This window comes from Suncus etruscus, chromosome 7 (genome assembly GCF_024139225.1).
Source record: "Suncus etruscus isolate mSunEtr1 chromosome 7, mSunEtr1.pri.cur, whole genome shotgun sequence".
Classification (NCBI taxonomy): domain Eukaryota; kingdom Metazoa; phylum Chordata; class Mammalia; order Eulipotyphla; family Soricidae; genus Suncus; species Suncus etruscus.
The window spans coordinates 58,818,904-58,835,330 of NC_064854.1; the positions used below are offsets into that span (position 1 = coordinate 58,818,904).

The 16,427-nt window shown below is 45.8% G+C and overlaps 1 protein-coding gene across 1 annotated transcript in view; it reads right to left on the minus strand.

Moving 5' to 3' along the window:
- Positions 1-16,427, minus strand: part of F5 (coagulation factor V) — a 60,760-nt gene that overhangs the window by 6,770 nt on the left and 37,563 nt on the right. Inside the window, exons 13-22 of the mRNA XM_049776386.1 lie at positions 13,409-15,716; positions 12,307-12,481; positions 11,088-11,324; positions 8,727-8,937; positions 6,628-6,807; positions 6,128-6,244; positions 4,015-4,086; positions 3,051-3,154; positions 2,438-2,593; positions 359-503 (exon numbers count right to left, since the gene is read on the minus strand). Coding sequence (XP_049632343.1) covers positions 359-503; positions 2,438-2,593; positions 3,051-3,154; positions 4,015-4,086; positions 6,128-6,244; positions 6,628-6,807; positions 8,727-8,937; positions 11,088-11,324; positions 12,307-12,481; positions 13,409-15,716 — 3,705 coding nt within the window. The remainder of the gene's footprint in view (positions 1-358; positions 504-2,437; positions 2,594-3,050; positions 3,155-4,014; positions 4,087-6,127; positions 6,245-6,627; positions 6,808-8,726; positions 8,938-11,087; positions 11,325-12,306; positions 12,482-13,408; positions 15,717-16,427) is intronic.

Below are 16,427 nucleotides of genomic sequence, written 5' to 3' on the forward strand. Positions count from 1 at the left end.
CACTAGATCAATCACACACACAGTTTCCCTGAGTAGGATCTCTACTTCCCCTATGGCCCCTACTCAGCCATAAGAGTGTTCCTTTCCCTTTAAATGTGAAGATGTCTGTTGCCCTGGCCAAATGAGCTAAGGGGGGGCTAGGAGACTCTGGATGGTCCATTACTGCCTGATTGCTGGAGAAACTGTTTACTCAATTCCCAGCTTCTGATGCCTTTTGCTACCTCTCTCTCTTACTGCTCCAGCCCTAACAGTAACAACCCAGTGGACTTAATAGAACTTGAGGGCTGCTACCTGCTTTTTTCTCAGCCCTCTCCCAAGTGGAATTCTAAGAGTCAGGGAGAGGATCCTGCATCCTTACCGTTCACCTCACAGCCTTGCAGCTCCAGGCGAAGGGCTGGCTTGTTGTAGAATCGAGTTGGGGAGATCCGGATATACCTAGCCACAATGGGGGGGTCCAGCGGATTCTCTTTGATTGTTGAAGAATCTGAATTGCCAGGAAAAAACTAGAAGGAAAGAGGAAAGTGAGGTGGGGTCACAGCACTCTGTTGACTGAACTAGTCTGGTCTTCTTCAATACTGTGAGATTCTGTTTCCACCTGAGTCAAATCCAGCTGATCTGATCTTCAGAGATAGGCATGGTGGAGATGGTATTTCCACCCCTGAAGAGGGGGTGAATGCAGAGCACCCAAACCTTTCTGTTGAGCCTATCAAAAAGCACTTGGAAGCTGAGAGAAGGCTGGTGGAATTGGATTCCTGAGACTCAAAACCAACATGGCAGAGCAGTTCCCAAGTTTGCCTTTGACCTTTTGGATCTCAGACTAGAAGTGAAATGGCAGCAAATAGGGAGCCTCACAATGGAGTATTTTCTTCTTCTTTCTTTCTTCTTTCTTCTTTCTTTCTTCTTTCTTTCTTTCTTTCTTTTCTTTCTTTCTTCTTCTTTCTTTTCTTCTTTCTTTCTTTCTTTCTTTCTTTCTTTCTTTCTTCTTTCTTTCTTTCTTTCTTTCTTTCTTTTCTTTCTTTCTTTCTTCTTTCTTTCTTTCTTTCTTTCTTCTTTCTTTCTTCTTCTTCCTTCCTTCCTTCCTTCCTTCCTTCCTCCTTCCTCCTTCCTTCCTTCCTTCCTTCCTTCCTTCCTTCCTTCCTTCCTTCCTTCCTTCCTTCCTTCCTTCCTTCCTTCCTTCCTTCCTTCCTTCTTTCTTTCTTTCTTTTTTTTTTTTTTTGTGGTTTTTGGGTCACATCCGGCGGTGCTCAGGGTTTTTTCCTGGCTCCGTGCTCAGAAATTGCTTCTGGCAGGCACGGGGGACCATATGGGACGCCGGGATTTGAACCGATGACCTTCTGCATGAAAGGTAAACGCCTTACCTCCATGCCATCTCTCCGGCCCCAGGAGTATTTTCTTTTTTTTTTTTTTTTTTTTTTTTTTGGTTTTTGGGTCACACCCGGCAGTGCTCAGGGGTTACTCCTGGCTGTCTGCTCAGAAATAGCTCCTGGCAGGCACGGGGGACCATATGGGACACCGGGATTCGAACCAACCACCTTAGGTCCTGGATAGGCTGCTTGCAAGGCAAACGCCGCTGTGCTATCTCTCCGGGCCCAGGAGTATTTTCTTATAAAAGAAATCTTTAGGCCTGCTGGTTTCACAGGGCCAAATCTACCAAAATCATGAAAGAATCAGCACCAAATGTAGACACTTCCTTCTAGAAAATGGACTCGAAAAAGCATTTATTTTTGGTTTGCTTTTGAGCCACACCCGGCAGTGCTCAGGGGATATTTCTGGCTCTGTGCTCAAAAATTGCTCCTGGCAGGCTCAGGGGACCAGAGGGGAAATCAAGGGTCAAATCTGGGTCTGTCCTGGGCCAACTGCATGCATAGCAAATGCCCTATCATGTGCTATCACTCTTACCCCAAGAAAATCACATTTAAAGAAGCTCATGCAAGTCAATTATCATAAGCCAGGGATGAAAAGGGACTACAGAGAAAGTTCTGCCAACGTGTCTTCTGAGCACAGATGCAGCAAGGCTTAGGGTTTGGGGAGCTAACCCCAACCTGCTAATCTAGAGACATAAGAAACATTTAAGATTTCCTTGATGGATCTGAGGTAGAGGGCAGTTAGCTTATGACTAGAAATAGCAAGATGATAGTGATATAGGAAAGAATGGGGGACTCAATAATGGGTGGAAAGGAAACAAGTACAGGGGATCAGTATAATGTTGGGGGCCTCATATAACCAGTACAGGGATCCATGTAATGCTGGTAGGGAGGGTCCTTATATTCTAATGCTTTCTCTTGGGAACTGGTATTGGCCACAGTTTACAAAGGCACCATGAAGACACACTCAAAAGTGATTTACATGGAGGCCCTATGGTGGGTGAGTGTTAGGGCTCAGTAAAGATGGGCACACACACACACACACACACACACACACACACACACACACACACCATCACGTTCTTTGTGCTTTTCCCTTTGAAGATATTCCAGTTGATCCGGTCTGAGCTGTAAGCCACCTGGAACTCAGTGGTGTAGTAGGATTTGAGATAGTGCTTAGCACCCTGGGTCTGGATCCCTGTGACAAGGATGTCTCTCTGCATGTCCACCTGTGAGGGAGACACACTATTGAATGTTTTGGATCTCAGAATGGCCATTCCCCTTGACCACAAGAAACTAGAAGAAACAATTAATTTACAGTCATTTATTTTTGTTTGCTTTTAACCCCTACTTGGTAGTACTTGGATCATCATATACATGCCAGGGATCAGTTCAGGTTCAGCAGTGGGCAAAGAAAGTACATTCACCCCTGGTCTATCTCTTCAACCCTAGTCAACATCATTTTTTGGAGGGCTACATCTGGAGATGTTCAGGATTTACTCCTGGCTCTGCACTCAGGTAGCGCTTCTGGCAGGACTCAAGGGACAGTATGGGATGCTGGGAATCAAACCTGGGCTGGCTATGGCTAAGGCAAACCTTCTATTCGCTGTGCTCTCACTCTGACCTCATTAGAATCATTTTTATTGGGACAATAGTGGTAACTATTACCTGGCAAATGAGACATACCTGGACCCAAGGCTTTGAGCTGAATTCCATTGAAGGTGGATCTGCTATCCATGCATTATAGGAGCCGCCATTGTTTAATCTTGCTAACTTGGGCTCCCAATAACCTAATTCCAAGGGATGAAAAAAATAGGTTTGGTGTTGCAATGAAAGTAACCATGCAACCAGCAGTTTCTTGGGATGAGTAGTAGCTCCCTAGAACCCTCCCATGGCAGGTAGGAGAGGAGACCAGGCAGCCTGCAGAATTCAGCTGCTATGTGCATCTATGATGATGCTCTCTCAGATTTACCATCCTACCCTTTCCTAAACCAGACTGTGTTCCATTTTGCCCTGTTGCTGCCCTGAAAGTCCACCTCTTGGGGAGTCATGTAGGAGTTTCTGGGAACCTCATGTTTCTTGGTTATTGACCTCTTGGCCTGAGGAGGGGCACTGAGCAGAGTGGAGGGGCTAGGAGGGTTCCTGGCACATGATGGGTGAGCATCACCGTTCCTGGTAGAGGTGAACAGGAGGCAGAAGAAAGGGCCCCTTTGATGGAAACACTAGGACCTCACATCTGGTAAAGGTCATTTTCTCATGAGCACTAGAACCCAGTGAATGTGGCTGGAAGGTTCCACTCAGGATTAAACCCAAGACAGGAGATAACTGAGAAGAGAACACAAGGTCATACACTCGAGTCATCTAATCCCTTTTAGAGGCTAGATATGTGTAGAGATGCTACAATACAAGTCATGGTCTTCCCTGGAGCCATCCTTGGGAAATTAGACACCAGGAGACAGAAGACAACATTGCAGGGAATGCCCACAGCTCTGCCACACTAAGAGAGTGGCCCTACTGTCTGCTTTATGATGCTGAAGAGAGAATCCTGAAGAGAAGTCTGAGAGATTGCCCAGGCAGTATCATCACAGATGGGTCTGCAGGGCCACGTGGCTGCATGGTGAGAGGCAACATGCTTGATAATGCTACTTACTCAGAAACTGAGAAGCTGTGATTTGTAAGTCACTTATGAGACCAGTGCTGAGGCCCATGGGCATCTTGCATTCTACAAAAATAAAAAATAATCAAATAAGGCTGGGAGGGGGCTTGCTTCACACATACATGGTTACTCTGGGTTCAATCCCTGTTACCATGTATGGCCTTCTCAGCCCCACCAAGAGTGATCCCTGAGTGCAGAGCCAGAAAGAAACCCTGAACACTAGTCTATATATACTATATGCAGCTCCAAAACCAAACCGAACCCAAACCAAAATAAAGGACAATGAATAGACTTTTGCTTAAAAAATACACATATTGGGGCCGGGAAGGTGGTGCTAGAGGTAAGGTGTCTGCCTTGCAAGCGCTAGCATAGGACGGACCGAGGTCCCCCCAAGCCAGGGGTGATTTCTGAGCACATAGCCAGGAGTAATCCCTGAGCGTCAAACGGGTGTGGACCAAAAACCAAAATATCTATATCTATATCTATATCTATATCTATATCTATATCTATATCTATATCTATATCTATATCTATATCTATATCTATATCTATATCTATCTATATCTATCTATCTATCTATCTATACACATAACAAAATAAAGATTCCTTTACTAGGGATAATATTTCTGGTGAACCATAAGTGAAAGCTCTTTGCCTTTCTTGCACTGATTTAGATATTTCTAAATAGCAGGGTGCATGCACCAGAAAGGCTTCTAATTTATAAGAAATAGTGACACTCTACAGCAAAACATAGGTCTTATAATGCAATCACTTTTAAACTGATTTCCATCTGACTTTACTCAAAAAGTTAGCCCCAAAGTGTTTTTTTTTAAACTTTGTTATCATGTAAGAAAATTTTGTCATTGGTCTTCCTGCATATGGACACATTGATTAGTGCTCAGTATGTACTTTCAAAGTGGTGGTGCTGTGGGGCCAGAGTGATAGCATACTGGTAGGCTGTTTGTCTTGAATGTGGCTAACCCAGGACAGACCCAGGTTAAATTCCCAGCATCCATAATGTTCCCCAAGCCTGCCAGGAGAAATTTCAGAGAGAAGAGCCAGGAGTAACCCCTGAGCCACCAATTATGGCCCAAAAACTAAACCAAAACAAAGTGACGGGGGGGGGGGGGGGCGCTGGAGAGATAGTATAGCAGGAAAGGCACTTACTTTGTACATGGCTGACCTGGGTGATCCCAGGAATCCCATATGGTCTCCTGAGTACTGCCAGAAGTACAGTACAGAGCCAGGAATTACCCCTGAGCATTGCCAGGTATGGCCCCCAAAGAAACACAAAACAGAAAAAAATTATGCATATAGATGAATGGACAGGTAGATGGACAAATGGATAAATGAATGGGTGGATGGGTGAGTACATAGATAGATAAGTAGATAGATGAATGGCTGGATACAGAGAGGGATTAGTGATGGGTGGTGGTTGGGTGAATGAGGGTGAATGATGGATGGATAAATGTATGGGTAGATGAATGCATACATAGCTGAGTGGATGGGTGAATAGATGGTGAACATGAATAATGAATGAAAGGATGTAAATATTTAAGAAGAGATGGAAGGGGGCCGGGTGGTGGCGCTAAAGGTAAGGTGCCTGCCTTGCCTGCACTAGCCTTGGACGGACCGCAGTTCGATCCCCCGGTGTCCCATATGGTCCCCCAAGCCAGGAGCAACTTCTGAGCACATAGCCAGGAGTAACCCCTGAGCGTTACCAGGTGTGGCCCAAAAAACAAAAAAAAAAAAAAAAAGAAGAGATGGAAGCCATATTCTCAAATGCTGAAGTGCCAAGTTCAGAGATTATTTCTGAATTTGCTGAATTCCAGGCATCTTTACTCTCTCTCTTCTCCAGGATCCTGGAAGTTTGCTTACTTGGTGCAAACCATGGAGGATGCTTGGCTCCCAGTGAGATGTGCCTTGAGATGGAGACTATTGGTTTATTCCCTGAAGTTTACACTCTAGTCAGACCATGTATTAGAGTGAAAGAAATTATGCAGCAATTTATGCCTTGGTCATGTCAGAGAGCTCAGTTCAAGATTTCCAGCACAGAAATTGGCTCATTTTCACTAGGCCTCGACTGCGAATGGTAACATGGTAATACCTTTGTCCACGATGAGAAAAGGTGTCTGCATCCCTAATCTTTGGCTTTCTCCAACCTGTGTGTCCAGGAGCCACCAGCCAGGCTTGGCAGCCTTCATTTCGAGAGTTTTAAAGGAGCCTAGAACAGGGTCAGAGTGATAGCACAGTGAAGAAAGTGTTTGTCTTGCACCCGGACAACCCGGGTTCGGTCCCCAGTATCCTATATGATCCCTGAGCCCACCAGCGAAGAGCCAGGAGTAACCCCTGAGCACTACTGGATGTGGCCCAAAAACAAACAAAAAGCTGCCTTTAGACTGACAACTGGGTATCCCCACTTTGGCCAGGATATTGCGTGCAAGCTGCACCAACCTGCTTTGTATATTGCGTGCAGTTAGGGAATTTGTCTGGAAGCATTGCCAGAAGCAAACAGAAACCCTCTGGGGTGGGGGCTGTAAAGGAAAAATTGGTATTGATGCTGCTCTGTGGCCTTTCCCCCACTGCCCTATCCCCTGGTCTTCTTACCAGGCAGAAGGGGCCAGGTAGCCAACTGGTGCTGCTGGGTGCCATTATCCAGCAGGGTCTGGCCATGGAAATGCACCACATGGATGTCCTTGGAGCTGCCAAGGTTTAAGAGGTGCAGCCGCACCCACTCCTGCTCAAACATGCGTAGGCCTGGCATCTTGTAGATCAGTCCATTAATGGCTTAAAGGACAAAGAACAGTAGAATTAGGAATCCATAGGGCTAAGTGGGGAGGGAGTGATGAACAAAGGGATGGGGAGAATAAGCAAGATCGTGGGCTCATCTGCATGAAGGTGACCCCAGTCAAATCCCTGGCATTCCCAGTGGATTCCCCCCACCCCAGCCCCCAGGAATTAGCCCTGAGAATCACCAGGTATAAACCTTCAAAAAAATAAAAACTGGCAGGAGTGAGGGGGAGATTCAAATGCTGGGGTCCCAGGTTGGTTTGGTCCCATATGGTCCTCTGAGCAATAATACCTGTAGTTGTCCCTGAGAATGCAGGTTTGGCCCCCTGATAACCCCCAAAAGTAGAGTGCCTGAGGGCATAAATGGACTGAAGAAGAGAAGCCTGGCACTGGGTTGAAGCTAGTGTAGACACAAACAAGTTTCTTTGTGCCCTTTAAATGGTTTTATTTTTTTCCCCTTTCCCAGGAAAGTGGGTGGTGGGTCTGGTCCTCAAAGATTAGTCTTTCCTCACCAGATCTCACCTCCCTCCATCACCCTCAGGAGTCCTCCTCTTCCTTTCTTCTTCTCTTTTCCCCACATCCTTCTCCTTGACTCACCACATCCTCAACGCCACCTTTCATTACCACCCGTGTGTGAATCTACTAACTGTTTACAGACAAAAATACCAATACAAAAATATAAAAATTACAGACAAAAATGGGGGCTAGTGTACTGTTAGTGAATCTTGCCCACCAGCTGCTGGCTCAGCACCCCTCAACTTCTCTACCTAGTTCTGGTCTCATTTTTTTTTTTTTTTTTTTGGTTTTTGGGCCACACCCAGCGGTGCTCAGGGGTTACTCCTGGCTGTCTGCTCAGAAATAGCTTCTGGCAGGCACGGGGAACCATATGGGACACCGGGATTCGAACCAACCACCTTTGGTCCTGGATCAGCTGTTTGCAAGGCAAACACCGCTGTGCTATCTCTCCGGGCCCTGGTCTCATTTTTTTAACCTCAAAGACTGGGGGCTGCCTGGGAATCACTGAGAACTGGGGTGCTCAGATCACTCTCCTTTGAGCTGGTTCATGTAGGCAACCATTTCTTTTTCGTAAAGGTCTCTCTCTCTCTCTCTCTTTTTTTTTTTTCCTGCCTGGGAATCACTGAGAACTGGGGTGCTCAGATCACTCTCCTTTGAGCTGGTTCATGTAGACAACCATTTCTTCTCCGTAAAGGTCTCTTTTTTTTTTTTTTTTTTTTTTTGGTTTTTGGGCCACACCTGGTAACCCTCAGGGGTTACTCCTGGCTATGTGCTCAGAAGTTGCTCCTGGCTTGGGGGACCATATGGGACACCAGGGGATCGAACAGCGGTCCATCCAAGGCTAGCGCAGGCAAGACAGGCACCTTACCTCTAGTGCCACCGCCCGGCCCCTAAAGGTCTCTTTTATCTACATTGGGTGAAGAGCCAGGTTTATTCCTTCTCAAATGATGCACTGATCTGATCTTTTCTGCCTATTCTACTGCAGATCATTTTACCTCTCTGTGAGGTGATTGGGATATTTCAGAAGCCCCTGAAAATCCCTTTTCAGACTCTCTTTCCCCCTCACTGCACCCATCAGAAATTCCTGAGGAGGGAAACATTTAGGACTTGGCTTTGCTGCAAAACAAGCAGCTTAGAAATCTTGTGTGTTGGAGCTGGAATAAGATAGCACAGTAGGGAGGGCATTTGCCTTACACACAGACAACCCTAGGGTTCAATCCTAGCATCCATTAGGGTCTCCCAAGACTTCCAGTAGTGGTTTCGGAGTGCAGAGCCAGGAGTAACCCTGGAGTGCCACTAGATGTGGTCCAGATATCAAAAAGAAATTTGTGTGTCTGGGCTCATGATACTGGAAAGGCAGCAGATGTGAGCAAAGGCACAAGGGGCTGGGGGAAGGGTACCGTGAAATTGCTCGGAGTTTTTTTCATCTGTAGACGGGAATCCCCAAGACCTCTGGGGCTTCTTCTCATAATACCAGCTCTTCTTCTCATCGAAGACCATGAATAGGAACACGAATTCCCGCCTGTCCATGGGCAGGTTGCTCTCCCTATGCAGCGTTCCTCTGCGGCAGATGAGAAGCGGCCCGATCAGGCCCGAGTGGATGTCTTTCTCCTGGAAGACAGGCAGAGCAAATCATGCCTCACTGTACTAGCAGGCTTTGTGCAACTCTCCTGATACTCAAGAATGAGATGGAGGAGACTTTCCCTTTCAAGGCCAGGGAGATGGCTCAAAGGACTGCAGCCTGAGCGTGGCATGCATTCTCCCTGGTACCACATGTTTCCCAGAGTTCCAGAGCCAGGAAATGAAGCCCAACTCTGTTGCAGACTTCAACCCTCCAGAAAAGAGAAAAGTAAACCTCTCTGAGGTTCTAGATTTGTTTCACCTCTAATTCTGTGACATTCATATTTCCTTCCTTGAGTGGAGACTTTGTCTCAGTAAGAGGAATCGTTATGATGAAGATACTCAAGCATTTATGCTGAGTATGTTGCCAGAGTATTTGATCAATCTGGAAACAACCTAGTATGGTATAGAAAAGCATTAATTCAGGGTCGGAGAGATAACACAATGTTTGCCTTGCAAGCAGCCGACCCGGGACAGATGGTGGTTTGAATCCCTGCATCCCTATGGTCCCCTGAACCTGCCAAGAGTGATTTCTGAGCACAGAGTCAAGAGTAACCCCTGAGCACCACTGGGTGTGACCCAAAAACCCCCCAAAAATTAATTCATTGAACAGAAGTTACTCAGCATCTATAAAGTGGTGCCTACTATTTTCCTCATATAAATATTGGGAATTGAGTCTTAAAGAAGTCAAGTATCTTGCCTTGGTCCAAGCAGAATTGAAAACTCTAAATCTGTGCTCTTTCTCTATCAAAACTGAAATGGAGTCTTTAATTTTGGAATCCACCTCAAGCAGTGCTCCAGGGATCATGAGTATGCCAGCAATCAAACTCAAGGTTTCACAGACCAAACAACCATCTAGCCCTTGGAACTATCTCCCCAGTCCCTGAAATAAATCTTGAACTTTGTAGATGTTTCCAAAAACAAAAAGGAAATGTAACCCTCCATTCCTCCTGTGTAACCTTACTTATAAGAAAAACCTGCCCATGTCTGGGCGGGGTCTTTGGTAGGTAACAAAAAGGTTTGGCCTCAAGGGCAGGGGGGATTTGCATGGATGGAGGATGGAGAAGTAGCAGGAGGGGAGATGGCTGAAAGACAAGTTAAGATGCAGGGCTGATTAAAGATCCAGCGTAAATGATTATGATGGGCCATACATGTTGGCTAGGACATGAATAAAGCTGATATTTCCTGAAACCTGTCTGTGGATGATTTCCTTGCCTCTACCTGAACCTGCTGACCTGCCGGCTGGAGGGGGTTGCAGACACAAGTGGCCTGGGTTGGAGGAGAAAGGCCCCTCCATCACCATCCATCACCATCCACCACCATCCAAGCCCATCCAAAGGGCTTTAATGCAACAAGGAAACACTTAGGAGTTCCAGGAAGCTTAAAAAAAAAACCCCAACCTTTTCCCCCCAATATTTCCAATTTTTGGCATGTACCCTCAAAATACAAAATATGAATTCAAAAAGAGGTGCACAGAGCTATGTTCATGGTGTGCTTGGGAGAATAGCCAAACTGAGGAAACAACTCAAATGCCCAACAACATATAAACAAATTAAGGATAAGATACCACCCAAAGAATACTATGCAGCTGTAAAAGAGGATAAAACCATGCTGTCATGGTAACTTGGATAGAACTAAAGGAGATCAAGTTAAGCGAAACAAATTAGAGGGAAAAGAACAAATATCAGATGCAAGCTCACTAATTTGTAGTTTATAGGGAACAGATGGTATGGAATGATAAAGAATCCTTGAATTGAGAATATCAAGTTGGGGTCAGAGGTAACAACATGGACCTGAAGGAACATTAGGAAAATTAATTAGTGGAGATTTTGATCACATAGGTGGGAGTGAAAGGAGAAAACTATGCATTGATATAATAAACATTCACTGTGGAGTGACCATGTGACCCCAACTATAATGATTTTTAAAAGAAAATAATAATTAGAATTATGATGGCATTTTCCTCTGCATAGACTATTTCAAACCTTCCAGCCTTTCTCCCCACCGAAGGCTCAAGTCTACCTCTGAGATTGCAAAGGAGAATCCAAAAGTCATAGGTGACTAGAGCCCTAATAGCATAGACATTTCTTGGGAATAATCCTGGTCCTGCTGTCAGGGGAAGGGCAGGCAACAGCACCCACCGGGTTCACAGCAGAGTAATAGGCCCAGGTGCGGCAGGAAGAGCCAGGAGTCTCGGGCCCTGAGCGCTCTGTGGCGTGCCACACATATGTGTAGCTGGCATTAGGCTGGATGGCATCGTCCTCCTGGAACCACTGTGGGGACTCATCTTCATAGATCTTCCCCTCAGAAGACTTTTCATACGAGAGTCCATGTGCGTGCAGAGAAAACGGCCTGGAGGCGAGATTCTTAAAGCGCACCTAAAGGACCGAACAAATAACAATAAAAGGACGAGTCAGATATTATTATTATTATTTGGGGGAGAGGGGTTAAACCACACACAACATTGCTCAGGGGTTATTCCTGGCTCTGGGATTAGAAGTCACTGTGGCAGGCTCAGAGGACCATATAGGATGCTGGGATTGAACCTGGGTCAGCCAGATATAAGGCCAATGCCCTACCTGCTGCGCTGTTGCTCCAGCCCCATGAGTCAGATATTCTGAAACCTTTGCTATCTAACTATCTAACCTCAGAGTCACAGATTTGGCTCAAGTTAGACAGTTGTTAAGTCAGCCCTTAGAGTGAAACTCAAAAACAGGGGTGGTGAACACGTGGCTCTCGAGTCGCATGCGGTTCCCAGCCAAAATGAATTTCGGCTCTTTGCCTGTTATTATTTTGTATACTGTGGCTCTTTGCCAAGTTTGGATTTTGTTCTGCTGCTTCTGAGGAGGGACCTCTGAGGAGAGATCTCCGAGCACGTAGTCCCGCCCCAGGCTTCAGCATCTCGTTTCCCATCCCTCGGAAACAACTGCACGGGCCAGCGAGCGGGGGGACCCATGTGTCACATGCTGGGTCACATCTTGCCGTTAGTTCTTAGTGCGGAGGATGCAGCACACCCTCACCCTCACTGCAGGATTTTTACCCTCACTCAAAATGGCAAAATGCAATATGTATTTAATATATTATTATTAAAATTATATGCTTTTGTGTGAGTGTTTGTCTGTTTTGGCAGGTCACTCTCTGACTCACAGTTTAAAATTTTGGCTCTTTGTGTCGAACTTGTTTCCCACCCCTGCTCAAAAAGAATTTTTTTTAAGGGATCCAACTATTTTGTCAACTGTGTAAAATGAAATGGAAATCATGGAGCAGAGAGAAATGCTTGCTTGCCTTCCTCCCAGGCAACCCTCTATTATGTCTGGGAAATTCGCTAGCTTCCTTAGCCAGGCTCTCTAGATGGCTTACCTGGATCACATCACCCACTTCGGCTCGTATAACAGGACCCAGAATGCCAAGGTGCTCTTCGTACTCCCCACGGGGGTCCCGTTTGGTAAAAGAGATGTCCTGATATTTCCGGAAAACCACCTTCTTATACACTGTGTTCTCGGGGAGACTATCGGCATCTTCATGGTCCATCTCACTGGAACAACAGTTTCATTTCTTGGTTTGTTTTTGTTTTTGTTTTGGGGCCATACCCAGCAATGCTCAGGGCTTCCTTCTGGTGGTGCTCAGGGAAAGCTAGGGATGAAACCCAAATCAGCCACATGAAAGACAAGAGCCCAACCTGCTGTCCTATCACACCTAACAGTTTAATTTCTTACAGGAGGAACTATTGACTATTTCTATTTCTTTTTATCTTTTTCTTTTTGTTTTTGGGCCATATCTAGAGGCACTCTGATTCTGTGTTCAGAAATCACTCCTGGCAAGCTGGGAGACTATATGGGAAGCCAGGGATTGAACCTGGGTCTCTCACAGGTAGGCAGCGTGCAAGGCCAATACCCTACCACTGTGCTATCATTCTGGCTTCCAAATATTGACTATTTCTAAGCAAATATTTTTCCTGGAACTCTGCTTGTGGAACTTCATGGAGTCTGAATTAAAGATTGACTAGAGACTATAGAGACTAAAGATACTTTGTATGGTCTACTAAGAATTAAAAAGAAGGTTTTGAGGGGCCGATGAGGTGGTGCTAGAGGTAAGGTGTCTGCCTTGCAAGCGCTAGCCAAGGAAGGACTGTGGTTCGATTCCCTTGTGTCCCATATGGTCCCCCCAAGTCAGGGGCGATTTCTGAGCGCTTAGCCAGGAGTAACCTCTGAGCATCAAATGAATGTGGCCCAAAAAAAAAAAAAAAAAAAAAAAAAAAAAAAAAAAAAAAGGTTTTGAGGGGTTGGAGAGATAGTGCAGTGGGTAATGTGTCTGCCTTGCACCCAGCTAATCAGGGTCCTATCCCCCAGCATCCCAGCATCCCATATGGACTCTAGAATGGTCTCTAGATGGTGACTGTGACTTTTTTTTTCAGCAGTAAATGCAAAATGAGACTATAAAAGAAGGAGAAAGTCAGGTGAACCTTTGTGTGAATTTCGCATAATCCCAGACTATCTCTTCAGCAGCGATGTAATAGTACTTCCTATTTCCGGAGTTGCTGCGGAGGTAAAAGGAGGCTATGTGCTCTGGATTCCTGGAGGAATTGATATCAGTCCGAATGTCAGTTTGGTAAGGGTCATCATAGGCCACATAATCCATCTCCACATTTAGTTCTTCACTGCTCAGGACCTTCTCCTTTGGAATGTACTCGATGTAATCTCCATCAGCTCCACTTAGGCCCACAATCACTGGTGGGTAGAAATCTGTTGGCCTAAAGTCATTGACTGTTGGAGATGGACTCTGATCAAGAATGGGAGAGGGGGACATCTGATCATGTTCTGGAAGAGGCAGGGACTGGGATGTGCCAGATGTCATACTTGGGTCTGCAGGAGACCATGTGGGCCTGCCTTCAGGAGGATATGATGTCTCTTCGTAGTTCCAGGCAAGATCTGGGGAAAGGATAGCCTCACTGAGATTTTGGGAAAGTGTCTCCTCATTGAGAACAAAGGGTAACCTTAAGAGCTCAGGGGAAAGGGTTACTTCATTTTGGTCTGAGGAAGTGCCATCCCAGGTGAGGTCTGGGGAATGGATTACCTCATAGAAGTCTGAGGAAAATTCTGAGGAAAGGGTGGTCTCACTGGGGTCTGAGGAAGGTGTAGTCTCATTGAGTACTGAGGAAAGGGTGGTGTTACTGAGGTGTGGGGAAAGGATGATGTCACTGAGGTCTGTGGAAAAAGTATCCTGAGCCAGGTCTGGAGAGAGCAATGACTGACTGACATCTGGAGAGACAGTTTCCAGCAATACTTCAGATTCCAAGACAGGCAGTATTTGATCAAGGTGTGTAGGAAAGGACTCATTTCTTAGGCCATAACTGGGCATCTCACCAGGCTCTGCAGAAGTTCTGGCACTGTAGTCTGAGATGGAAAGCATTTGATCTAAGTCTTGAATTGGGAACTGTTGAGTATGTTCTTCTGAGTAAAGATCTGGTGGGGGACTTGTCTGACTGGATTCATGTTGGGGGTTCTGACCATCGTCAAGAAGTGGAAGTGAAATTCCTAGGTCAGGAAGCCTGGGTAATATATGATTGGAGTTTGTGGGGAGAGATGTTTCATTGAGTGTGTCAGGCAACAATGGAAGAGTCAGTATCTTGTCAGAAGTGTTGGCTCTTTCTCTGTGTGGAGGGAAACCCCTGGGAGAGAGAGGAGCACTGTGAGGAAAATTTTGCACCCTTTTCTTTTTCCGTGTCTTTATAAAAAACGAGTTTTTCTTCAACCCCTCATGTCTTTCATCCTGTCCCACTTGGAGCAAACTATGATTCATTCCAGAAATCTTTGAGTGGTTGCTCTGCTGTCCAGGCCAGTCTGTGATGCGGGCACTTTTTCCCCAGGATCTTGAGTCCTTCTCGGGGTGCTTGAGCTCATAAACGGACATGTCTTCACCTGCCTCCTTGATGATTTCATAGCTGCCTTTCTCAGACACCAACTGCCATGTCCTATTCATGATATCTGATGAATCTATTAGTTTGAAGAATAGCTGATCATTGAGAACTTTTTCCTGGGGTTGCCTTGGAGACAGAGACATATGGCCATGGCTTGAATGCCTCCTATTGTTTGGTGTTGCTGAGTCCACTGGGGGGAATTTGTATTTTGTGGCTCGACCACCTCTCCCTGCCTTAAATCTCTTGGATTTCAGGAACCTTCCCATTCCTTGGACACTTTCTCCATGGGGGAGCAAGTGTATTTCAGTGATCTCTGACTTCACAGGGTCCTCTATGTGGTCTTCAGAGTAAGGACTGGAATGTTCCTCTTCAGAAGAATTGACCTTAGGCAAGCTAAAGTCTTTTTCTGGGGGACCAGCCACAGTGGCTTCTGGGAACCCAAGTCTCTCTTGAGGCCCTGTCAAGAGATTGTCCATAAACCTGCTGTTGTTACTTGGGGAAGGAGCACTGGAGCCATCATTGACCTGGCTGTGGGGAGGTATAGAGTCATAATAATCTTCCAAAGCCACTGCAGTCAGGTTGAACTCCTCTTCCTGCTGACTGCTGGATGCATTTCGGAGAGACCTAATTCCAAACTGGGAAGCCAGCATGTCCTGGTAATCATCTTCTTCGGAGTCTTCCGAAGGCTCGCGCATCCTGCGTGTTGACATGGCTGTGGGGGCTGGAATAGGCTCATAGATGATCTCATATGAATCTTCGTCATCATATTCCCGGATGCACTTGACATCTTTGAACCTCAGTCTTAGGTTTCTGTTCCGTGGATGAGAGTTCATGGTGGTTAACATCCATGTTCCTGAAAGGAGAGAGATGGGGAGAGCAGAGAGTTGTGAGTCCAGAAAGTGTAGGATCTGGTGGGGTGGACGTGTAGAGCATTCCTTCTAAGCTTTAGTCAAGAAGACTCCAGTGTGATTTAGAGACCATGAGGATCTGGGGTCTGTTGAGGACTGTTCTCTAAAAAGGGATATGAGTAGAAAGAGAGAAAACTTCTGAGCAGTCTGACATTGTTGTCACATCCAAACCATGCTCAATAAACTTGGGAATAGTTTGTCCACATTTAGAGATGCATGAAGCAGGATAAAGACCAAAAGGATGGCTCAGTAGAGATTTAAGAGAATGAAAATCAGCACAGAGAATCAAAACAAAGGCATTACTCAAGAATAAAAAAGGACAGCTTATTAGCTAAACATCTTTTTGGGTTTTTTTGAAAAATAGGATTAAGGGGAGACAGGAGTGATGATACAGAGGTTAAAGCACTTGTCTTGCTTGTGGCTGATCCTGGTTTAATCAATGTTGGCAGTAACTCATGAGAACTAAACAAGGAGTAGACCTTGAGTACCATTAGGTCTGTCCACCTGAGCCCCCAAACAGAAACACCCTAAGAAAATTGGGGTTCAGAACAGAGAGATAGCATGGAGGTAGGGCATTTGCCTTGCATGCAGAAGGACAGTAGTTTGAATCCCGGCATCCAATATGGTCCCCGAGCCTACCAGGAGCGATTTATGAG